The following is a 24,762-nucleotide window of genomic DNA, read 5'->3' as shown; positions in this document are numbered from 1 at the left end:
TCGCTACGTCAGGATAAAGAGACTTGTATGAGCACATCTCGCAGCAACTAACCACTCCCAAGAGGCCCTCTCTTCCAAACTACACGTCGGGCAAAACGGAGAAAGAAGCGGCCCCAGCAGAGGCGAACCACTACGGTTCTTAAAGCTTCTTTTGTGTTTGGGCCTTCACGGAGCTGCAACTAGAGGTACATTCCCTTCCGGCGCACCCATCAGCTCCTGCATTCCCAGCAGGCCTTTCAGGCCCAGATCCGGCTCCCCGACCTCTCAGACCCTTCGAGCACCCCCAGATTCCCCTCCCAGACCTCAGAAACTTCAGGCCTGGCTCGATCTCCTTGCCGGGCTTTCGAGGCCCAGCACCCCGGCCCCGCGGCTCACCCTCGAGCGTCTCGCACTGCACCAGGTTGAGGTAGTCCGCCTGGCTGAGCACCCCAGCCTTCAGGCCGCGCACCAGTCCCTCCAAGTAGCCATTGTCTACGTTGAAGTAAAGCTCCGGGAAGAACGACATGGCTGCGGCGGGGCGGCTGGACCGGAGGGCCCGGACCGGCCGGCACGCAGCACAACTCTTAAGATCAGCTGACTCGGCGCCCACAGCAGGCTGTCAAGAGCGTCAGGTGACGCGCAAGCGGCTCACGTGACCACGACGGGGCGGGGCTCCGTTTCCAGACAATTTCGGTGCAGAACGCTTGCGCAGGTGTAGGCTGCGGCCTGCCCTCTGGCGCCTGCGCGCTGAGGGGAGGCGGAGGCGGCCCTCCTGCTCCCTGGAGGGAGAGGCTTGGAATGTTCCAGGCCAGCCGCTTAGTGGCGCCCGTGAAGCGGGGGATTCGATTGGGCCTTCACTCTAGATTTTCTGAGTCTGGTATACCCTGGTGCTGTGACGGCCCCAGAAGTAAAGATGGGAGTGGGCGGCCCCTCTTTTGCTTGGAAATGTTCCAGACTGTTGAGCCATCCTTCCTCTGAGAGGGACTGAGGTCCGGTGAGGGCCATGCTTCGCTAAGGGTCACGCGTCGAGTTAGCCGCAAGCAGGCCCTGGAGCCTGAGGCTTGTTAGCATGCTGGGAGGTACAACCCCTCTGCCGCCCTGTGACCCCCTTTCTCGCATTTATCATCAGAGATTCTCAAGAGCAGGAGCGCGGCCCTCCTCTCTTTCTCCCAGCGGTTCCTGGCGCTCTAAGAGCTCGCATGTAAGTGACTTGTGATGGGATAACGCAGGCCCTGGAGTAAGGGGGTGTGTGTGGTGTCGTGGCTTAGAGGAACCTTCGCCCCTGCCGTGACCTCCCCCACCTCCGACGGCGGTCACGTTCGAAATAACGCCACAACCCTGGGGTTGGTTCCATCCTTTTATTGGTGCTCCCCAGCCCCGACCCAGACATCGACCAGCTAGGTGCGGCTGCAGGGGTTCGTGGTGGTACCCAGCTTGCGGCAGTAGCAGAAGGCGTTGAAGAAACGGCAATAGCACGTGGCGCACGGGTCACAGCAGGGTACCTGGTGTCCCAGACAGGATTCATGCAGCCTTACGCAGCGACGTGGGGAGCGTGGCTTGCGTCCTTCCGGATCTAGCACCTACAGGGTTTGGGGAACATGGGCCTCCAAAGGCAGGTTCAGGGACCTGTCCTGATCAAGTTAGGAGAGGAGTGGAGCATGGGGAAGGATGGTCTGCAGTGTTGCCCCAGGTGAGAGAGTCAAGTAGAGATAGAGGTTGATGCCCCTCATTTAAAGACTGTGGCCACACCCCTTGCCCTGAGCAGTTACCTCTGCTAAGGCCTTGGCCTCTGCCTCCTGCAGCAGCGACTCTTCGGCCTGTTCCTCCGTTATCCTCTTCAGCCACGGTTGCAGGCTTAGGCCTGGGACAGGTAATGTGAGGGCAGAAACCCCCCATGCACAAGACACCGCCTCCCAGGCCTGGGATTGGGGAGGGGGAAAGAGGCTAATACAAGGCAGAACAATTTGTGACCAGAGAGTGTCCACGCCCCACCCAGCCCCATCACTGCCCACACTGACCTTGGAGCTCTAGGAATAAGGCTTCCTCAGGCCTTCCGATGCCCTCCAGGGGAGCAGGGCCCATTTGGGCCCCCTGCATGGGGGGCATTGCCAGCAGCAGGGCACAGCTCAGCAGTACTGCGGTCAGCATGGCCTGGCTCAGCGGGAAAACCCACCACTTAGTCCATCTTCATCCCTGGAGCACCCTCTAGGTGCCCTATCCCAGATCTCTAGAGAGTAGGAGTCTTAGCCCAACCTGAGGACTTACCTCTGCTTGCTGGATCCTCGCCCCAGGAGTTGCTGACCATTCCATGTCCCCTGCTTATATGGCAGGATCTAATGAAGGGCCCACACGTGACTGCTTCCTGCAGCCAGGGTATGAGGGGCCCTCCCCAGAAGATGGGAGCATGATTCAGGCCTCTCTCACTGGAACCAGGGCTCTACAAGAGGGGTGCCCATCTCCAATTTGGAGTGAGGTCTCCGGGAGCCCTTCAAAATTTGGGAACAAGATAGGGTGCCCAGGGCCCCCAAATTTCTGCAGGACAGGGACCTGGGGGATGGGTAGGCCGGAGCCATTAGCAGTAACAAGGCAGGCAGCCCTGAACGCTTAATTTAATTTGTGGCCCCGGAGATGGTCATTCAGACCCTACGCATGGCTTGTTTCCTTTGTTTCCAGGAACTTGGGTCAAGGGCATTGAAAGGGGGTGATGGGCCAGTGGCCAAAGCCGGGTGGGGTGAGGTGCAGACCCAGACCCTGGGTTTTGGAGAGGAGTGAGGAGGGGAAAAGACCACTTAGCCAAAAATAGGCCCTCTGCCTCCCTCTCTGGATCTATCCCTGCTCCCCTTCTTCCTCCAGGCTTCTCCAAGATCCCACCCCTGCTCCTACCCCCACACCATTTTCTGCCTGCAGTTCCTGGAAACCAAGGTGACTGAACAGACTGTTCCCTCCCCAGGTGGGCGAGCAGCTTCAAAGTAAAAAGCTTTCAGACCGCCTGCTTCATTAGTGCTAATGGCTGCTCCTTTCCGCCCTGTGTTGTCAGACTTTTGCCCATGCCTGGTCGCGTCAGCATGAGGCGAGTGTGAGGCCTGCCCTTTCATAGAGATGGTGGGACACACAGGACTTCCTGCCTCAGCCTCCCCTCACCACCACCTCCCCAAAGGGCACTTTATCACACGCTTGCCAGTTGGGGAAAGGGATGCAGGCTGAATCAGCTTCCAGGACTTGATGTACAATCTGAGCTGATATAAGACAGCAGGAGGATGAAGAGGCTGTTGGGGCTTGCAGCCCAGGTTCACATGGGCTATTTTGATCAGGGCGAGGCCTGAGGAAGTCCTTCTAGAAAGTGGTTGAAAACCATAGGTTATCATCTGGAGCTCAGTGGCTGTCTTCACTTGGGTATGTGGACACAGGGTATTGGCCTCAGGGACTGCCCAGGTCCCTGGTTAGGTCTGATGGGGAAGACAATCAAGAAAAACAACCATCAAAACATAGTGGAGGAACTTCCCTGGTGGTCCAGTGGTTAAGACTCCATGCTCCCAGTGCAGGGGACTGGGTTTGATCTCTGGTCAGGAAACTAAGATACCACATGCCACACAGCATGAAAATGAAAGTGAAGTGGCTCAGTTGTGTCTGACTCTTTGCTTCCCAGTGGGCCGTAGTCTACCAGGTTCCTCCATCCAGGGGATTTTCCAGGCAAGAGTACTGGAGTGGGTTGCCATTTCCTTCTCCATGGGGTTTTCCCAACCCAAGGATCGAACCCAGGTCTCCCGCATTCCGGGCAGACGCTTTACCGTCTGGGCCAGCAGGGAAGCCATACCACACAGCAGGCGCCCCCCCCAAAAAAAACATACAAAAACAGAATGCCCGGAGAAATATAAACATTGGATATTTAAAGATATTAAAGAATAACTGTTAACTTTTTTACTTGTGATGATGGTACTGTACTCATGACTTTTTAAAGCATTGTTCTCTTTTAAAGAAAAATAATTATTTAATGATAAAATGATATGAAATATGAGGTTTGCTTCAAAATAATCTGAGGTGGGGGAATAGCAGGAGGTGATATAGATGGAACAAAATTGTTAGTGGAGTTAGTAATTGTTGAAGGTGGGTGATGAGTACATGGGCTTAATTATCCTGATACTGCTACTTTTGTATATATTTGAAATTTTCCATAATAAACATTTGCTGATGGCCTTTCCCACCCCATCCTCCTCCTGCCCTCAGCTCAGTTTCACCCAGCTACCTTCCTACCACTGAATAGGCCCAAAGCGTGATCTATGGGTTTCTTGTTACAGCTCTATATCTCTATTTATATCTATGTGTATCTATGACTTGTGCATCAGTATTTAAAGTTAATGTTCCATTGGCTTATCAAATTTTATACGTTTAACAAATAATCAGTCTTCGGTTTGATCTTTCAAATTTTGTTACAATTAAGTTCCTGCCCTTCTATCATTTTCTATTTTCATAGTGTTTGTTGATCCTTACATTTGTCTTTCTTCCCAATGAACAGCGTCGCCTACACCTAGTAGTCTACAAAGGCTCCTCGGGAGCCCTTTCCATCTGCTGAATACCAACACTGCATGAGTGATTTTTCAGGTCTGGAATTGGCCTGATGTTCCCAAGACAAGGTTTTTGGCAAAAGGACCTTCAGAAATGTGTGACATGTCCTGGATGGAGGATTTGGGAGACCTGGGAAGATACAGAGCCTGCTTCGTGAGGCTGGGGATGGACTCCAGGCATCAGGACCCTGGCTTCAAGGAGGAGGAAGGGGAGAGTGTGAATGCGCTGTGCCAGATATCAAGTGTGGGGACAAAGAGGGATGCTTGAATCCTGCGTGCCTCCTCTTTTTCCTCCAGCAATTTAGTCCTCAGCCCAGGGGTGCTGTTCCTGCATTATCCTGCAGGGAGCAGCAGAGCACCCACTGGCACTCCCAATCCAGCTTTATCCAGATCCCCAGATCCCCAGCTGGAACACTTCCCCTGCCCCCGCCCCCCCCAGCCCCATGGCTCATCTGTAGGGCTTCCCTCCCACTCTGTTTCTGTCTCTCTCCCCCCTCCCTCCCTGTTTCTGTCTCTCTCTATATATATATGATCTGATTTGATATATATGTATGTGTGTGTGTGTATATATATATATATATGTAATTTTTTGACTGAAGCATAGTTGACATAATGTGTTAGTTTCTGGAGTACAGCAAAGTGGGTCAGTTATACCTACATATCTTTTTCATATTCTTTTCCATTATGGTTCATTACAGGATATTGGCTATAATTCCCTATGCTATACAATAGGACCTTGTTGTTTATCCATTCTATATATAATAGTTTGTATCTACTAATCCCACACTCACAATCTAACCCCTCCTGTCCCCGACTCAGCAACCACAAGTCTGTTCTCTGTGTCTGGGAGTCTGTTCCTATTTTGCAAATGAGTTCATTTGTGTTATATTTTAGATTCCACATTTAAGTGATGTTTATATGGTATTGTTTTTTCTCTTTCTGACTTACGTCATTTAGTGTGATAATCTCTAGGTCTATCCATGTAGCTGCAAATGGCATTATTTTGTTCTTTTTTACAACTGAGTGATATTCCATTGTGTATATATGCTACATCTTTATGTCATTTTTCAGTGGACATTTAGGTTGTTTCCATGTCTTAGTTATTAGGAATAGTACAGCTATTGATGTAGGGGTGCATGTATCTTTTTGAATTATAGTTTTATCTGGATATATGCCCAGGAATGGGATTGCTGGATCATATAGCAACTGTATTTTTAGTTTTTTGAGGAACTTCCATACTGTTACCCAACATGGTTGTATCAATTTACATTCCCACCAACAGTGTAGGAAGATTCCCTTTTCTCCACCACCCTCTCCAGCATTTGCTATTTGTAGACTTTTTAATGATGACCATTCTGATCAATGTGAGGTGGTACCTCACTATAATTTTGATTTGCATTTCTCTTATAATTATCAGTGTTGAGCATCTTTTCATGTGCGTATTGGCCATCTGTATGTCTTTGGAGAGATGTATATTTAGATATTCCAGGCTGGTGTCTCTTGAGCCCTCACCTGAGGGGTGTCCCACTGTGATCAGGCGCCCCTAGGTGGGAGAGTTGTGTTTGTTGCACAAAAACCAGTGCTTGCCATTCTCCCATTCATTTGCGAACTGTTTGAGCACATGCTTCATGACCAGCACTGTGCCAAGGCGTCTAGACTTCAAGGCTAGGTCAGACACTGTGATGACCTGAAGCTCCTCATTCTGGGGTCAACCAAACTTCATGGGATTGCTTATTGCCATGGAAGTGTAGGCTGAGGTCAAGCCAAGGAGAGCGGGGCATGGTGCAGGGCCAGCTTTGGATGGAACACCCCTTCCCCTGACTGTAAGAGGGCTCAGGCCCAGAGACACTCCTTCCCCCTCAGACCTTGCTCTAACTCTCTCTTCCTCTCCCCACACAGGCCTCCCCTTCCATGCAGATGGTGGGGCCTTAATTGGAGGCCTTAATTGTGGCTGGAGTGCTCAGATGAAACTTCCGAAAAGGCCTGAGGAAGACAAATAGGACCAGCCAATCTGACTCATAGCATGTGACTTGCAATTTGGGCTCATGGACCCCTCCAAGGTGGCAAAGGGCATTCTCAACTCCAGCTTCAGCCCCTTCTGAAGACATCTGCAAACTCCAGTGTCCAAATCTTCAGACACCCAGAGAGGTAACCAGTCCTTCCCCCTCCCTGCCAGGTCCTACTTTTCTGGGTGAAATCTTCAGTCTCTGGAGATGTTGCAGGACCCTACCTTCTGCCTCAGGTTATCCCTGCCCTGAGTATGTCCAAAGCAGTACACCAGCCCCCACACTCCCAAGAAATCCACCAAAATGGTGGAGAGCTTGATCCGTTCCGGGTGATAAGAGGACCCCTGAGTACAGCAAAGTTTCTGGGGAGTGAAACTGAGTCCCCAGCAACCCTCCGCAGTGGCATGGCACTATTGGACTGGGGAGGGGGCACTTGGGATGTCTCCTGAATTGTTCTATTTCACCCCCATAGAATGAAGCAACCTGGCTCTGTGAGGATGTTTAGTGGCTCAGCTGCAGCCCTAGAAGCAAAGGTGATTGCGTAATAGGAACCACTGGACTGTCTGGAAATGATTCTCAACCTAGCAACTGGTCTTTCTGCTAAAGACCCAGGGATCTGCCTACCTGCTCACCTCTGCCACTCATGTTCTATGCAGGTAAGAACAGAGGCTACAGGAAATCTGGACATAGGCACAAAGATGCAGCCTAAGGTAATGGGCACAGAGGTATGACAGTACCTGGCTTGACAGGTTCAAAGTGAGCCCAAGATCAGCTCAAGAAAGCAGAGAGAGCTGCAGCTGCTCCCAGAGTTCTCTGGACTCACTCTTTTCTGCAATTACCCCTCCTCATCCCCTCTGCCTCCAGCTACAAAGAAGGTCTAGGAGGTGTAGGTATGGGAGCTGGGAGGGGATTGAGTCCTGTTGGGGAGCAGTCATCTGGGGGTGTTGGATGGAAAGGATAACCTTCCAGCTGAAACCAGACCCCCTGGGGCACATCTCACCCAGGCAGCAAGCCCTTGCCTGGTATGGGGGGAAGAGCTCATAGGGTGGCCCCCGCCAGCAGCCCCATTGGTCACCACTTCCCAATTTTGCCTCTGTAGGCCCTGCATTAACTGTCTCCACAAAGCCCTGGGTGGGGGTCCTCCTCCCAGCTCTGGCCAAACGCAGACATTGTGTCAGAACCTGTCATAGAGGCAAGTTTTCCTCCTGGCCTCATCCGTTTACCTGCTAAGGTTTGCCTAATGTCCCATAGCAAGACTCCCATTCCACGTACTCTCAGTGGAACATGGAACTTCCCAGGTGGCACTAGTGGTAAAGAACCTGTCTGCCAATGCAGGAGACAGAGATTTGATCCCTGGGCTGGGAAGATCCCCTGGAGAAGGGCATGGCAACCCACTCCAGTATTCTTGCCTGGAGAATTCCATGGACAGAGGAACCTGGCGGGCTACAGTCCGTGAGGTCATAACGAATGGGACACAACTGAAGCGACTTAGCATGCACGGAGAACATGGAACCAAACATTATCATCCCCGTTTTACAGATTAGAAAGCTTTAAGTGACTTAGCTTTAATTACTCAGCTAAAGAAGGGCTAGCCTGCTTTTCCTTCTTTCTCTCATGGCCCAGGGTATGTTTTAGAGCTAGAGAAGAGGCCTGGTTAGAATGTGTGTGCTCGTGCCAGGGCAGGCTCAACCCTAAGGCGTCTCTCCATACACACCTCCTGCTTGTGGGAACTTTCACTCACCTACAGAGCTGCCAGGAGTGCAGAGACGAAAGCAAGTCAGCCACTCCAGCAGGCTAGGTTGGCTGCCAGAGCTGTGCTGAGTGTCCTTTACTCTCAATCACATTTCTAAGTAACTCATGAATCAAAGGAGAAGTCACAAAAGAAACTAGAAATGTTTCAAATTGAATGATAATGAAAAACAGTGTATCAAAACTTATGGGAATGGACTCCCCTGGCGATCCAGTGGCTAAGACTCCCTGCTCCCAAAGCAGGAGGCCTAGGTTCAATCCCTGGTCAGAGAACTAGATCCCACATGCCGCAACTAAAGATCAAAGATCCTGCATGGCACAACTAAGACCTGGCACAGCCAAATAAAAAATATTTTAAAAAATTTTAAAAACTTATGGGAAGCATCTAAAGCAATGCATATTTAAGTAGACTTACTAGAAAAGAAGACTGGTTGAAAATTAACTACGTAAGGTTTTTCAAGTGGGGGAAAGATATTTTCAATAAACAGTGTGGGAGCAAGTAACTGTTTCACCTGCACCTTTACCTGCCTTCACAAAAATTAATTTGAGATAGATCATCAATATAATTGTGAAGGTAAGCCAAATAAAGATTCTAGAAAAAACAGAATACCTTCATAACCTTGGAGTAGGCAAAGATTTCTTAAACAGGACAAAGTACTAACCATCAAAAGCCAATAAATTTGACTTCATAAAAACTAAGAACTTCTGGTCATTAATTAAAGATAATTAAGAAAGTAAAGTGATAAGTCACAAACTGGGAAAAGATCATTACAATGAACGCATAGACTCAAAATATGACTCAAAGAATTCCATAGTCATTAAAGAAAAAGGACTTGAACAGACCCTTCACAATAGAGGATTTCCAAATGGCCAACAAGCATATGGAAATGTGCTCAACATCACTAGAGAAATGTAATTCATAGAGAAATCTGAATTAAAACCACAGTGAGATACTGCTATATACTGACTCAGTTCAGTTCAGTCGCTCAGTCGTGTCTGACTCTTTGCGACCCCATGAATCACAGCACGGCAGGCCTCCCTGTCCATCACCAACTCCCGGAGTTTACTCAAACTCATGTCCATCGAGTCGGTGATGCCAGCCAGCCATCTCATCCTCTGTTGTTCCCTTCTCCTCCTGCCTCCAATCCCTCCCAGCATCAGGGTCTTTTCCAGTGAGTCAACTCTTTGCATGAGGTGGCCAAAGTATTGGAGTTTCAGCTTTAGCATCAGTCCTTCCAATGAACACCCAGGACTGTCTCCTTTAAAATCGACTGGTTGGACCTCCTTGCAGTCCAAGGGACTCTTAGGAGTCTTCTCCAACACCACAGTTCAAAAGCATCAATTCTTCAGCACTCAGCTTTCTTCACAGTCCAACTCTCACATCCATACATGACCACTGGAAAAGCCATAGCCTTAACTAGACAGACCTTTGTTGTCAAGGTAATGTCTCTGCTTTTAAATATGCTATCTAGGTTGGTCATAACTTTCCTTCCAAGGAGTAAGCGTCTTTTAATTTCATGGCTGCAGTCACCATCTGCAGTGATTTTGGAGCCCAGAAAAATAAAGTCTGACAGTGTTTCCACTGTTTCCCTATCTATTTCCCATGAAGTGATGGGACCGGATGCCGTGATCTTTGTTTACTGAATGTTGAGCTTTAAGCCAACTTTTTCACTCTCCACTTTTACTTTCATCAAGAGGCTTTTTAGTTCCTCTTCACTTTCTGCCATAAGGGTGGTATCATCTGTGTATCTGAGGTTATTGATATTTCTCCTGGCAATCTTGATTCCAGCTTGTGTTTCTTCCAGTCCAGCGCTTCTCATGATGTACTCTGCATATAAGTTAAATAAGCAGGGTGACAATATACAGCCTTGACGTACTCCTTTTCCTATTTGGAACCAGTCTGTTGTTCCATGTCCAGTTCTACCTGTTGCTTCCTGACCTGCATACAGATTTCTCAAGAGGCAGATCAGGTGGTCTGGTATTCCCATCTCTTTCAGAATTTTCCACTGGTAAGAGATAAATAAGAAAACTGTCATATAGCACAGAGAATATAGCCAATATTTTTTATAGCCAATATTTTATAATAACTTTAAATGAAGTCTGATATATAAAAATATTGAATCACTATGTTGTACACCTGAAACGAATACAACATTGTAAATCAACTATACGTTAATTTTTAAAAATCTGTTATAAGCTACTCCCTACCTGTGGGAATATAAACTTCCTGAGACAAGTACTGAATTCTTGACAAATCTGTTATTACAGGTTACAAGTTGAGTTTTCTGATCATGGAGGTAGCTACTAGGAAGGCTTAGTGGGCCATGCATGGGTACTAATTCTCCTAGCCAGTATTGCTTGTCTATGTTAAACACTACTATGTACATGTAGATGTATACAGGATACCATTAGAATTCACTGTATGTGTAACCTTTTAGTTAATAACAGTTTGGTTAGTGGTGATCTTAATAACTTAATTCAAAAGGAATCAGCATAATCACTGTTTTTTGTGTATGTGAAGGCACTCAGTGGTGTCCAACTCTTTGTGACCCCATGGACTATAGCCCACCAGGCCGCTCTGTCCTTGGAACTTTCCAGGCAAGAATATTGGAGTGGGTTGCCATGCCCTCCTCCAGGGGCTCTTCCCGAACCAGGAATCAAACCTGCCTCTCTCGTGTCTCCTGCATTGGCAGGCAGGTCCTTTACCACTGGCCCACCTGGGAAGCCCCGGTGTCACTGTTGGGCAACCGTAACTCCCAACACCAAATTTTCTCAACTGTTCTATTTAAAAATCTCAGAGGGAGAGGATAACATGCGTTTATTTAATCAGGATTGATGAAATTCTACCTTTTATTTAAGCTAAATTGGTAGTTTAAAATTCTATATTTGTTAACCATAAACTATATTGTGAAAGAGTCATATTTTGTTTCATATTTAATGGCATTTGTTTGACATAATAGGATTTAATATTTGTAAGGTCTCATATGAATTACTTTTCTGCCTGCGCCCTTTAGAAAAAATTGTGAAAGCCACAGTATCAGTAATCTCTTCTCCGTAAGGTTCAGTTCAGTTCAGTCTTTCAGTCGTGTCCAGCTCTTTGTGACCCCATGGACTTCAGCAAGCCAGGCTTCTCTGTCCATCACCAACTCCTGGAGCTTGCTCAAACTCGTGTCCATCGAGTTGGTGATGCCATCCAACCATCTCATCCTCTGTCGTCCCCTTCTCCTCCTGCCTTCAATCTTGCCCAGCATCAGGGTCTTTTCTAGTGAGTCAGTTTTTCACATCAGGTGGCTAAAGTATTGGAGCTTCAGCATCAGTCCTTCCAATGAATATTCAGGACTGATTTCCTTTAGGATTGACTGATTGGATCTCCTTGCAGTCCAAGGGACTCTCAAGAGTGTTCTGCAACACCACAGTTCAAAAGCATCAGTTCTTTGGTGCTCAGCTTTCTTCACAGTCCAACTCTCACATCCATCCATGACTACTGGAAAAACCATAGCTTTGACTAGACGGACCTTTGTTGGCAAAGTAATATCTCTGCTTTTTAATATGCTATCTAGATTGGTCATAGCTTATCTTCCAGGGAGCAAGTGTCTTAATTTCATGACTGCAGTCACCATCTGCAGTGATTTCAGAGCCCAAAAAAGTAGTCTCTCACTGTTTCCATTGTTTCCCCATCTATTTGCCATGAAATGATGGGACCAGATGCCATGATCTTAGTTTTTTGAATGTTGAGTTTTAAGCCAACTTTTTTACTGTCTTTGACTTTCATCAAGAGGCTCTTTAGTTCTTTGCTTTCTGCTGTAAGGGTGGTGTCATCTGCGTATCTGAGGTTACTGATATTTCTCCTGGCAATATTGATTCCAGCTTGTGCTTCATCCAGCCTGGCATTTCTCATGATGTACTCTGCATATAAGTTAAATAAGCAGGGTGACAGTATACAGCCTTGATGTACTTGTTTCCCAATTTGGAACCAGTCTGTTCCATGTCCAGTTCCAAATTGGAACCATGTCCAGTTGCTTCTTGACCTGCATACAGATTTCTCAGGAGGCAGGTCAGGTGGTCTGGTATTCCCATCTCTTGAAGAATTTTCCAGTTTGTTGTGATCCACACAGTCAAAGGCTTTGGTGTAGTCAATAAAGCATAAATAGATGTTTTTCTGGAACTCTCTTCGTTTCTCAAGATCCAACAGATGTTAGCAATTTGATCTCTGGTTCCTCTGCCTTTTCTAAATCTAGCTTGGACATCTGGAAGTTCACAGTTCACATACTGTTGAAGCTTGGCTTGGTGAATTTTGAGCATTACTTTGCTAGCATGTGAGATAAGTGCAATTGTGCAGTAGTTTGAACATTCTTTGGCATTGCCTTTCTTTGGGATTGGAATGAAAACTGACCTTTTCCAGGCCTGTGGCCACTGAGTTTCCCAAATTTGCTGGCATATTGAGTGCAGCACTTGCACAGCATCATCTTTTAGGATTTGAAATAGCTCAACTGAAATTCCATCACCTCCACTAGCTTAGTTTGTACTGATGCTTCCTAAGGCTCACTTGACTTCGCGTTCCAGGATGTGGCTTTAGGTGAGTGATCACACCATCGTGGTTATCTGGGTCATGAAGAACTTTTTTGTATAGTTCTTCTGTGTATTCTTGCCACCTCTTCTTAATATATTCTGCCTCTGTTTGGTCCATACCATTTCTGTCCTTACCTCCGTAAGGTTATCTTCACTTAATGCTGGGCAGAGAACATGAAAAAAGAAAACTGTGGTGTTTACTACAGCTGACCTTCCACCTATCAAGTTTACTGTTTGATACAAGCCCAAGAGATATGAGTGTAATGTTTACTAGAAGATATGTATATACAGTGTTCTTAGCAACTTTATTCACAATAGATTAAAAACAAAGAACAATCCAAATATCCATCAACAGGAAAATGGAAAAATAATGGTGTATTCATACATCTGAGGAGAAGGCAATGGCACCCCACTCCAGTACTCTTGGCCTGGAAAATCCCGTGGACAGAGGAGCCTGGTAGGCTGCAGTCCATGGGGTCGAGAAGAGTCGGACACGACTGAGTGACTTCACTTTCACTTTTCCCTTTCATGCATTGGAGAAGGAAATGGCAACCCACTCCAGTGTTCTTGCCTGGAGAATCCCAGGGACGGGGGACCCTGGTGGGCCGCCGTCTATGGGGTCGCACAGAGTCGGACACGACTGAAGTGACTTAGCAGCATACATCTGACAACTACACAGCAATAAAAGTGAATGAACTGCTGTACACAACACAGAGGAATCTCACATACATAAGGTTGAATGAAAGGTGTCAGCCACAGAAGAGTGAATATGGTATGATTCTACTTACAGTCATTCAAAGCCATAAACTATAATAAATGGTGATACAGCTCCATAGTGGTTAACTTGGGGTATTATGGACTAAGCGAGGGAAACTAGGAAGACTTACGCAGCGCTGGAAATGTTTTCTGTCTGGGTGGCAGTCATATGGGTTTCCTTTTCACTGTGGGTTCTTCCCACACTTTGGACTTTCACATGATTTTTACTCATACTTGAACCTCTCTCGTTGCACCTCTCCTCAAAGCAGCTTGTGGTGTTTGAAAAGTTCTTCATACCTTAGACCAGAAATGACCCCATGGAGGTAGTGGCAGTGGGTGCCAGGAGAAAAAGGGTACCTAGTGTGGGGGTCAGTGCTGAAAACTGTTTCCCCAGCTTGTTGTCCTTATGTGTGTTTGTCTCATCTCTTGTGACATTTGTTTTCTTCCGTGTCCCTGGGGAAATCTTCAAGTTGTAGACTTCTAGGATTTGCAGATTTTACAGTGTGATTCTACTTCTAGTTTTGTCTGTAGCTTATTTCTCCTGGGGAAAAGATAATAATTTCCTAAAATCCATATGAATGTGAAGAAAAGCAGTATTTTCCTGGTTGTCACTGATTTTTTTTTTTACAGTGTTAAAAAAATGCTATCAATGAGATGACAGCAGTTGTAATGAACAGAAAGCTTGGTTCAAACTGTCTTCAGTTATAAACATAATGTATTGGCTTATGTAATTGAACACTCCAGAAATGGAGCTGGTTTCAGTTGAATGTTGACACAGTGCCTTTTGATTATTTTTTTAAATGGATCATTTTATTTATTTACTTGGCTTCACAAGGTCTTAGTTCTGGCATGCAGAATCTTTAATCTTCATTGCAGCATGTGGGATCTTTAGTTGCAGTATGTGAACTCTGCATTCTGAAAGGAAGAAGGTAGAGAGTAACCTCAGTACAGCTTTTGCACAGTTGTTTATCACAGGAATGCTATGGGCCCTGGAGTTTCCAGCTTCACAACCCCCGGCCTCCTCTAAGCCATACCCTCAGCTTCCTGCCTCCAGCCTTGAGGGGCTCAGCTCATGCCTGCACTTCAGTTTTCTTCTTCCTGGGAACTAAGGCCTCTCAGGACCTCAGCTGGGGCCTGCTCCCTGGGGCCTGCAAGGGGAACTGCTGGCTCTCGGGGCCTTCCCCTTGTCCAGAAGAGAAGGAAGAAGGCCTGAGGATTCCCTATTGGGTGAGAGTCAGCCTCCCCAGGCTATCACTGGTCTTCAGAAAGGTTAAGCCAACTAGGGCGGCTGCCTGGACACCTTGCTTGGGTGGGTGGGGTGTGGAGGGCAGCACTTTCTATCTTGTGAGCTACATCATCATCCAATTTCAGTATCATAAATAGCATAGCAACCTCATCTTATGAGCCCCCTGATGTGATGCAGTAATCATCAAACTAGTATTCTTACCAGCATGGTTTACCACGAATCTGATCTTGAGGAAGCAATCAGGTAAATCCGGAATACTGTATCCAGTGCTAAAACTGGCTTCGACTCCTACAAAAAGTAATCAGACAAAAAGACCAAGTGTAGGGCAGAGAATACTCTTCTATATTAAAAGAGACTAAAGAGACCTCACCACCAAATATGTAAACCTTGTCTCCTGAACTGAAATAAAAATGCTACAAGGGACATTCTTGAGACCAGTGACTGAATGGCTGTTGATTTTCATGAATGTAATGGTGGTGCTCTGATAGTGCAGAGGGGCTCTCTTAGCCTCAACATTTTGGGGCCAAATAATTCTGTCCTCTGGGAATTTAGCAGCATTTCTGGTCCCTGCCCACTAGGTGTCAGGAGCACCAAACCCGTTCAGGTGCAACAAGCAGAAGAGTCAGATGTTTTAGGATTAGCAGAGGAATAAAATTTCCCAGGTGGTGCAGTGGTAAACAATCTGGCTGCCCGTGCAGAAGACTTGGGTTCGACCCCTGGGTTGGGAAGATTTTGGAAGAGGAAATGGCAACCTACTCCAGTGCTCTTGCCTGGGAAATTCCATGGACAGAGGAACCTCAGGGGCCTACATTTCACGGGGTCACAAAGATCAGACACAACTGAGCACACAGGAATGAAGGCTGCCTCTTGTCATGAGAAACACTTGAAAATGGTTAAATGGTGAATTTTAAGTTACATGAATTTTTTTCTTAGTTAAAAAAAATATAAATCAAAAAATGTCTCTGGTCCAGTGGTTAAGACTCTATACTCCGACTGCAGGGGGCACAGGTTCAATCCCTGGTTGGGGGACTAAGATCCCGCATCCCACATGCCGCATGGTACAGCCAGCAGCCAAAAAAGTCTCCACTTGACTTTGTCAGCTATCCCCTGGGGGACAGAATCACCCCTGGCTGAAACCACTGGTGCAGAGAGTACACTGCTGGAGGGGGCGGGGGTGGGGCAGGAGGGAATGCAGGCCAAAGGACTGGGTAGGGAAGTACCTTATTTGTAACTTACTTTCAAATTGCAAATGCAGTAAAATGTTCACCATTGGCGACACTAGGTGACAGGTGTATGTGTTGTTCATTTGACTATTCTGTCAACTTTCTATAGACTGATTTAAAAAAAAAAAAAAGAAAAGAATTCAACTTGGAATTTTTTGTTTACAGCATCCCAAGGGACCCCTGACAGGTGCCAGCTGCACAGCGTTCTTTCAGGTGCCGTTCTCATGAGTGCCTGCATTGGGTGAGCTGCTTCATCCTCCGAGGGAGGACTCTTTCCTTATCTCTCTCACTCCCTTGCTCCCTCCCTCCATCCTCCTGCCCTATCTCACTCCCAGATTCCTTGAACATACTGATCTATCTGTGCTGCACACTCACCTATGGAAAGAATAGCATCCTGTGACCCATTACACACTCAGCCTGGTGCTGAGGCTGGGCTCTGTCAGTTCCTTGGTAGTGAGTGTTCTCTCCTGTGGTCGCTTTAAAACACAGTCATGAAATTCTTTAGTATTGTTCCATTTAGAGATGGGGGTCTATGACCCGTCTCCTTGAATATGGACTCCACAGCTACTTAACCTGTAGAATATGGTGGAAATGACACTGTATTAGTTTCCAGATCTAGGCCTTAGAAAACTAGCGTCTGCCCTTTTGTGTCTCCTCTGAGATGTTGCTGCTGGAACCCAGCTGCAGTGCTGTAAGGAAGCCCAGGCCACCCCATGGAGAGGCACATGTGGAGGGGAGCAGCATAGAGCGCGCACGTGAAGGCCTTGTGAGGGAGTCCTCGTGGACCTGGATTCTCCTGCGCCAGCTGTGTGTGTGTTGGGAGGAGGGGGTGCAGGATGCAATGATGAACTGTCCCCACTGAGTTCGGCTCATTTTGTAGATTCATGAGCAAACTACATGCTTGCGGCGTTTTAAAGTTACTAATGTCAGGAGTGGTTTGTTTGCAGTGATAGGTAATTGATGCATCCCCTACTGGGGGTGGAGGGGGCAGAAGAGGCCAGCTTGCTATCCCCACAGCTGGGTCCTAGATCAGTGCTTGTTCCTTCAACAAGTACCTATTGAGTGGCCACCAAGTGCTGGACACTGTACCAGAGGATGAGGAGTTAGCAGTGAATGAGGTGGGCCTCATACCAGGCCACCTACCTTGCCTGGTGGGCACAGCTCAGGCACAGAAATGAGACGACTGTAGCCTCAGCCTGAGAAAGGGGGAGGGAGAACTGTCTGTGGGGGGGAGGGGCGCGAGGGGGCGGCAGGGGGTGAGGGGGCAGGGGCGGCGAGGTGGGGCGGGGGGGGGGGGGGGGTGGGGCGAGAGGGGCAGGGGGTGGGTATGTTATTTCTAAGCTAAGACCTGACTCTTGAAAAGGAGTCACCCATGCAGAGAAGCAGAGAAAGGGCAGATGGAGTACCATGTACCTGTTCTGGCTACGGTCGCCAGATTTGGCAAATAAATAAATAAAAATTTAGCATCCAGTTAAATTTGAATTTCATATAAACAGCGAATCGTTTTTTAGTATATATATACATGTGTGTGTGCGCACGCGCGCCCCATGCAATATTGGGGACATTCTGAAAAATTGTTCATTATTTATTTGAAATTCAGGTTTAACTGGGAGTCCTGTATTTTATCTGGCAACCCTAGTTCTAGGGGAAAAGGAGAGGAGGGAAAAAACGCTCCTGATTTCAAGGGACAGTTCAGAAAGCCAGATGTAGCACACAGGCAAACAGCACCCAGAGGCAAGGGAGATAAAGGTGAGTAGGAGCAAAGTCATGAAAGGTCAGCCTGCTGAGGTCCCTTTTGAGTTTCGCCCTGAAGCAGTGGGGAGCGGTGGGAGGGTTTAGAGCAAGGGAGAGACACAGTGGTTGTGTATTTTAGAGTTTGCAGGCTGCTGTGTGAGGGGTGGGAGCATGTAGCAGGAAATCAAGAGAAAGGTGTCTCTTGCCCTGCGGTGCCTGTCCTCTGCGTTGCTGCCACGAAGCCTTGAGAACACTGGGGGACGAATCTCCCCACTTTTTTTTTTTTTCTACAATGTGTTTTAAGCCATAAATTTCCCTTAACCACTGCCCCAGGATATCTCATAAGTTTTGATATGTTTAGGTTTTATATCACTCCATTCAGAATATTTTCTAATTTCCCTTAATATGTCTCTGACCTATGGATTCTTTATGTGTGTTGTATGATTTCCAAATATTTGAGATTTTTCCATGTATCTCATTGTCATTTATTTTCATTTCCTTCCACTGTGGGCAGAGGACATACTTGGCACATTCTTTGGATTTTATGAATATCGTTTGGTGGGTGAACATATGGTCTATCATGGTGAAGGTAGCACGTTTGCTGGAAAAGAAAGTGACTGCTGCAGCTGTTGAGTTTCATGCTTGTAAATGTCACTTCCAGTCAGGGTGGTTGACAAAGTTCTTCTGCTCTTCTGTATGTTTCCTCATTATTTAGTCCAGAACTATTCTGTCCTCTGATGGTGTGGGGTGTAAAAAGCTTCAATGATTGTTATAGTTTAGCCTCGTCCCTGTTTTTGTCAGTTTTTTTCTTCAAATGTTTCAAAGCTCTGTTGCTGCACACACACACATGCATGTATGATTATTATAATTATGTCCATAGGGAGTTCCCTGTGTAGCTTGGGTAACACTCATCCCCTTAAAGTCCACCATGTCTGATAGCATTACCACCACCACAGCTTTCCTAGGCTCACTGCCTGCTTAGCATATCTTTATCCATTCTTTACTTTCACCTGATTCGTGTCTTTATATTTAAAGTGAGCCTTATTATAGACAGCATATATTAATAGTTGGGTCTTTTCTGTTCACTGGAGGATCTCTGCCCTTTAATTGGTATTTTAGTACATTTACATCTAATCATTACACACATTATTGATATGGTTGACTTAGTTCCAGGATTTTACTACTTGCTTTCTGGTTTTCCTCTGTTTTTATGCCTCTGTTCCTGTTTGGATTGTGAAGGAAGAATATACCATTTTTGACACTCTATTCCAATCATTTATCAGGTTCTGTGCTAATTTTGAGTGATTAAAAAATTTTTTAGGTATTTATTTACTTTTAAACATTTATTTATTTGACCGTACCAGGTCTTAGTTGTGGCGTGTGGGATCCAGTTGCCTGACCTGGGGTTGAAGCTGGGTCTCCTGTATTGACAGCATGGAGTCTTAGCCACTAGTCCACCAGGGAAGTCCCTTTGAGTAATTTTTAGAACTGGAATTAACTCTGCAGCAGGTCCAAGGCTACAGTATGAGCAGTCCTGCCACTTCCATCAAACAATCAGGTAGATTCCATTGTAGAGGAAGATGCTGTAGGGAGCCTTGGGCAAGCCCCAGCCAACATTAGAAGAGTAATTGCTGACCTTGGAATTGACTGAGTTCATGACTGTGGGTGGTCATGTGACCATGTGGCTAGACCTGCCTGTCATGATCTGGGTGCTGGCAGACCCACAGAATCATTAGGTTGGTCAGGCCAGGCATCCAATCCATCATTGTTTAGATGTTGTATATCCCAGATCAAGCTTAGGCAGATCCAAATAGTATAACTGATATCTATAAACAGATGGTTCAAACACCAGTGTTGCCTAACACTGTTGCCCTGATGCCTCTTACATCATCTCACACCCATACATTATGTGGTGTATCCAGAAAATGGCTAATAGAAGGGGAGAAGCCCCAAACTTGGTTCAAGGACACATTGTCTTGGTATGAAGGAGACAAACTGAAAATGAACTGCTCTTCCATTACACCCCCAGCTGTGAGAGGAGGTCTCCCTAGTGGAGAAAATTTTGAGCAGTGCACGTAGCCAGAGGTGAAAGCAAGAGCTGCTTCATGGGCCTGAGAGCTGTTTTGTCACAGCCTGCTCGAAAGGGTCCCACAGTTGTTTAATGCTCTGCTGTCGCCATCTTGAAATTCATAATTGTTCTGAGCAAGGTGCTCTGCACTTTTATTTTGCACTGAATCCCACAAAACAGGTCCTGGGTAAAAGATTCCAAGACAAGTGCAGAATAGAGGACCCATAGAAGTTAAGACTGCCTTGATCTGTATGTGCCATGATACCTGTATGTGTGTGTGTGTGTGTGTGTCTGTATGCACAGCAGAATGCTACTTGTTAGGTCCTCAAAAATGATGACTATTGTTACCCTCTGTTGTTGACGATGACTATGAAGATAATGATAAGAGTTATTGGACTCCTCCAGCATTGTTCTTCAGACTTCATTTAAGCCTGATTAACTCACTATCCATGAGCCATCCCTCTGTTTTGCGTCACTGAAATGAAAACAGTGAAAAAATGCAAAGCATTTTTTATTCAAGCGGTGCCTTTGACCCTCAGGAATTTAACACAAACACATACCTAGGCTTTCAAACACCCACTAAGGTTTTACACACTCTTTGTTTAACCCGCATCCAAACAGTTGCATCAACAGTTCCTAAAATCCCATCCCACCCCCCACCCCGCTGCCACAGAGTCTCAGAATTCACACAGACAGGCACCCACATACTCCCAGGTCATCTGGGTGAATGTGGGTGATGTCTGTACGATTCCATCAGTTCGGTCTGAAAATTCTTGCCAGGGACAGCTGATGAGCAACCCTATCATTTTCATTTGAAAATTTCTATCACAGATTAGAAATTATGCATGTGTATGATTTCTAGTGCCTAAGAAGGATGAGAAGGGTTGGCGTCTTGAAAGGGCACTAGGTATATTTCTATAGTTTTCTAGATTTCCAGGGGGAGCCAGAGGTTGTGATTATGTGAAAACTTAGCAAGGAAACAGAGGTGGTTCTGTGCCCTTGTGGAGTTTGGGGATCCAAAAACTCTGAAAACGCCTTAAGTTGAGCCACTGGGGATACAAGAGCCCTGGTTTAAGGAGGGCTACCTATGTCAAGGAGTAAACCAGCAATTCCACCACTGCTCATGATACAACATATCTGGGGGGTTAAAGTTTAAAAGCCAGGACCAAGAGAGGGTGGGCAGGAAGGACGGTGTCACCTGCTCCTTTCATATTTCCTACAAGAAAGAAAGCCCGGCGGAGACTCCTGGCTCAGTAAATGAGTCACTGGCTTTATAAGCCAAGAGAGATAGAAGACAGACTCCAGGAAACAAGCAAGGAAGAGGCTTGGAGAAGGTTTTCAGCTTCACTGTGAAGCTGTCAAGTTTCTATGCTCTTGTGGGAACTGAAGAAAACCAACAGTGAGACAGTGAGAAAGACTAGAGAAACAGCAAGGGACCAGACAGGGCTCAAGTGAGAGCCTGTGCATTGGGGCAATTTAGAATGACTGATAAAACGAACTGGGCAAATTATCCAGGCAGCTTTAGAGAGGGAGAAAATCCCCCAGTGTTTCAAGGCCCCGCAACCAGTCCTAATCCAACAGAATTCACAGCCACTGAGCAAGTCATCGCACTTGTGCCAGGCGACAGGAGGAAGATTCAAAGTGTGAGCCACTGTGCCAAGCCTCAAAGGCTTCTTGACACCTAGGATAGGACTGTTCAGACACATTGAAAGTCAGGCTAAATTTCAGGCAGAGGCCTGGATCAGAGAGAACAGGACTCCTTGGAAGAAATGAATGGAGAGCAGTTTGGGGAACAGAAGCACAAGAAAAGACTGGATGGATCCTTTCTCTTTTCTCATTTTGGATTATTTGTTTGCTTAGCCTATTTAGGGAGGTACATCTCCTAAGTGTCAAGCAGTATATTTGACACTTTGTTTATTTTCTGAGCGATTCAATTTGCCAGTGTTTACTGAGCTCCCTGAGGAAGTGAGCTGGGCCCAGGCACGGAGCAGGTAGAGGGCATAGCAAAAGCGAAGGCCCAGAGATGGGAACCCACAGAAAAGTCTCAGGGAAGAGTCGGGAGTCCCTTGGGGGCCAGAGTGGGATGAGAGAGCTGAGGCCTTAGGGAAGACCGAGCTGATCTTCATACTCCAGCCTGGTGGGGAGCCGGATGAGTCCTGGAGAGATTCTGGCCCCAAGAAGCCGAGGCCAGGTGGGGGAGGTCCTCCTCAGCACATTCTCTTCCATGTGACTCTGGGGGTATTAATAATTAACCCAGGGGCCCACACAGCTGCCACCACCGCCCTCAGGCCCTCCCTGTGTGACATCCAGGCCACACTCCTGCTGCACAGCTCTGTGGGAGAAAGGAGTCCTGTTAGATACTTTTATCAGATGTGCTGGCCTGGAGTCCCCCTCACACCAGTCTGCCTCTTGGGATAGCCTCTGCCAGCTCTCTGGGCTTCCAAAGAGACTGGGCTGATGGCCGCCTTCCCCGCAGGCCAGAGACTTACCAACTCTCTGCTGGTCAGAGTCCTTCGGGCCTTCCAGAATCCTGACTCAATTCAACAATGACATCTCGGGGAGCAGGGCAGTCCTGGGAGGGAAGGTAAGCATCTTGGTTCCCATCCCAGCCTGGCCACAGATTCACTGGCCTCAGGCCTGGCCTTGCTGTCTTTGCAGCTTGATGACTTTGGAGATCTAGGGCCTCTGAGTGTGGGAACTGGGCAGAGTCTGGTGCCTGATCTAGAACCAGCCTTGGTGTCAGATCCCTGGAGAGGAGCAGGTGACCCTTTGGGGAGAGGAAGCAGACAAGGGCTGTGGCAGGAGAAGCACAGGGCATTGTGAGAGCAAAGAAGAGGTTGCTGACCTGGCTTGGGATCCAGAGGAAGTAGTGTCTGAGCTGAGACCTGAAGGGTGGTCAGGAGGCACCAGGTGAGGGAAAGAGAAAAAAGATGCTAGAACAGCTTATGCAAGGACACGGGGACATAGGAAAGCAGGATGTATTCGGGGAACAAAGAAGTTCAGTCTGGCTAGAGCTGGGACCTCATGGGGAGGAACTGGCCAGAGAGTAAGGACCAGCAGGGAAGTGAGAAGGCACAGGGCCTGATAACGCCGGAGCCATCCAGCGGCTCTGTGGGGAATGGACCAGGCTGGGTGAAACCAAGGAAAGGACTGCAGGTGGTGCCTTGGCCAAGGGGCAGGGAGGATGGGGCAGACCTAGTGGCTGAAGAGGTGTCAGAGGAAAGGCCCCCCCGCTCCAGACTAACCTGAGAACCTGGGAGGGAGAGCAGTTCTGAGGAGACGAGATGGGGTCGACTTTACACAGTGAGTTTGGGATGCCCAAGGGTCATCTTCAGTGGGGAAACAGCACAAGAGATGGGGAGCCAGTGCTCAAGGCATCACTGTGGAACAGAAACAAAGGCCTGGACATTGTCAGGATGGGCTGGGGAAAAGAATCAAGGATGAGGGGAGGGGGCCCGGCACCCTGTGAAGCCCATTGTGGGGCATCAAGAGATGTAGCCAGAGCAGCAGCTAGAAACCCAAGAGGAGCAGTCAGAGCAGCCAGAGAAGTTTCAGAAGAGGGGGGCGGTCAAGTCAAAGGCAGAGAGGACTGAGAAGCTGAAGGTCAGGGACCTTTCTACAAAGAGGCTCAAGCAGTGAAGGGGGGTTTAATGGTGGTAGTGGGCTTCCCCAGTGACCGTGATATGTAATTAGGTCTGAGTGTGAGCAAGACCGCTGCACGGGGCTGAAGAACTTGTGCACTGCACACTCCAGTGCACACACCTTTCTACAAAAATGTAACTTGGGATAAGTGGGCACCCCCTGGAGTTTGGCGGTATTTTGTGAAGCCTGTTTGTTACTGCAGTGTGGAGACTTCCCACACGGTGGCGCCAAAGACCAACACCGTAAGTCTTGGGCTTGGCTAGGGCAGGGCAGGGGTCGGTTTGATGAAGATGGTTGGCCTCCAGATTGTCATCCCACGTGTGGTGGGTATTGCCGTGGGTATTGCCCGATGCCAAGTGGCTAGGACCTTGCCCACCTCGACGCCCTCCAAATCTCTGTCAGAACAGTTCTAGCAGAAAGGAACTCAGAAATAAGCTACGCCCCACTGTAGCCTTTGCCAGGGGGGCTGGCCTGAATGGGTCCCAGGGGAACAACTCATCCCATGATCTGGGAGAGGCATGGTCATCTCTCCCACTTGTCCCTTAGGAGAAGGGAGTCTCAGGAAGGAAGGAAGAGCGCCTTGCCCAGCCTGAGGGACACAGTCACCCCACCCCACCAAGGCCCTGCTCACAGATCCCCCTGGAGGCCAAAGCTGGCTCAGCAGGAACAGTGGCAGAGATGGCCCCACCTGGGAGAGAGAACCCAGGGAAGTCACCTAATGTGCCTGGAGTAGAAGCTTACCCCCACCTGGTGTAGTGGCAGGCCTGGAAATGCCTGAATGCATGGCGTAAGGGGCCATGGTGTCTTTGAAAATGATGACATGTTTATTGCAAACCATTCTTTGAATAAGTAAATACAAAGAAGAAAATAAAGCCAGGTGAAATTATGCCCAGAGATGATGGCCACTGCTGGCATGAAAACTGGACCTCTCCACATCATTGAAAAATACCGTCATCCACACATCACCCAGACCCAAAACTCTGGCATGATCTAGAATGGTGGCCTCTCTAGACCTCACATCCCATCAGCCCCCAGCCCTCCATTCTACCTCCTGAGCCTCTGCCCCAATTCTGGCTCAGGGATGAAACTCCTGATGGCTCTTGGGGGCAGTGGATGCAGGTTTGAGTCAAGGAGGCTCCTGCTACTGGAGAATGGAGTGGCTTTTCTGGTGCCTTACCCCAGCCCTCCATGACTACTGTGTTGAGCACTTTTCCCTATTCAGAGATAC

General features: G+C 47.7%; 3 protein-coding genes and 1 long non-coding RNA gene across 5 annotated transcripts in view; 1 reads left to right on the top strand and 3 right to left on the bottom strand.

The window, feature by feature from the left end:
- ATP6V0D1 (ATPase H+ transporting V0 subunit d1) overlaps positions 1 to 607 on the bottom strand; it is a 39,210-nt gene extending 38,603 nt beyond the window's left edge. The window contains exon 1 of one of the 2 annotated variants that reach the window (XM_070388213.1): positions 376 to 607. In XM_070388213.1, coding sequence (XP_070244314.1) covers positions 376 to 505 — 130 coding nt within the window. In that variant the 5' untranslated portion in view covers positions 506 to 607. The remainder of the gene's footprint in view (positions 1 to 375) is intronic. The other variant, XM_005896549.2, reaches the window with a different exon arrangement.
- Positions 608 to 798: 191 nt separating this feature from the next.
- The window catches only part of RIPOR1 (RHO family interacting cell polarization regulator 1), a 45,592-nt gene continuing 21,628 nt past the window's right edge, over positions 799 to 24,762 (top strand). The window contains exons 1-4 of the mRNA XM_070388205.1: positions 799 to 1,180; positions 6,441 to 6,689; positions 7,020 to 7,203; positions 16,256 to 16,331. The gene's annotated coding sequence lies outside the window, so the exon portion shown is untranslated. The remainder of the gene's footprint in view (positions 1,181 to 6,440; positions 6,690 to 7,019; positions 7,204 to 16,255; positions 16,332 to 24,762) is intronic.
- On the bottom strand, positions 1,377 to 2,804 carry AGRP (agouti related neuropeptide). The gene is made up of 3 exons (XM_005896548.2): positions 1,998 to 2,804; positions 1,749 to 1,840; positions 1,377 to 1,559 (listed from the first exon to the last, which is right to left on the bottom strand). Exons 1-3 carry the CDS (start codon positions 2,125 to 2,127, stop codon positions 1,377 to 1,379), a joined length of 405 nt encoding a protein of 134 aa, XP_005896610.2. The 5' UTR covers positions 2,128 to 2,804.
- On the bottom strand, positions 9,266 to 24,691 carry LOC138991821 (uncharacterized). The gene is made up of 7 exons (XR_011467708.1): positions 23,138 to 24,691; positions 22,382 to 22,464; positions 16,466 to 16,663; positions 16,104 to 16,200; positions 15,069 to 15,155; positions 13,753 to 14,536; positions 9,266 to 10,302 (listed from the first exon to the last, which is right to left on the bottom strand). It is a non-coding gene; the product is annotated as an uncharacterized lncRNA (long non-coding RNA).

This window comes from Bos mutus, chromosome 18, assembly GCF_027580195.1.
Source record: "Bos mutus isolate GX-2022 chromosome 18, NWIPB_WYAK_1.1, whole genome shotgun sequence".
Lineage (NCBI taxonomy): Eukaryota > Metazoa > Chordata > Mammalia > Artiodactyla > Bovidae > Bos > Bos mutus.
This window is presented reverse-complemented; position numbering and strand designations above follow the sequence as displayed.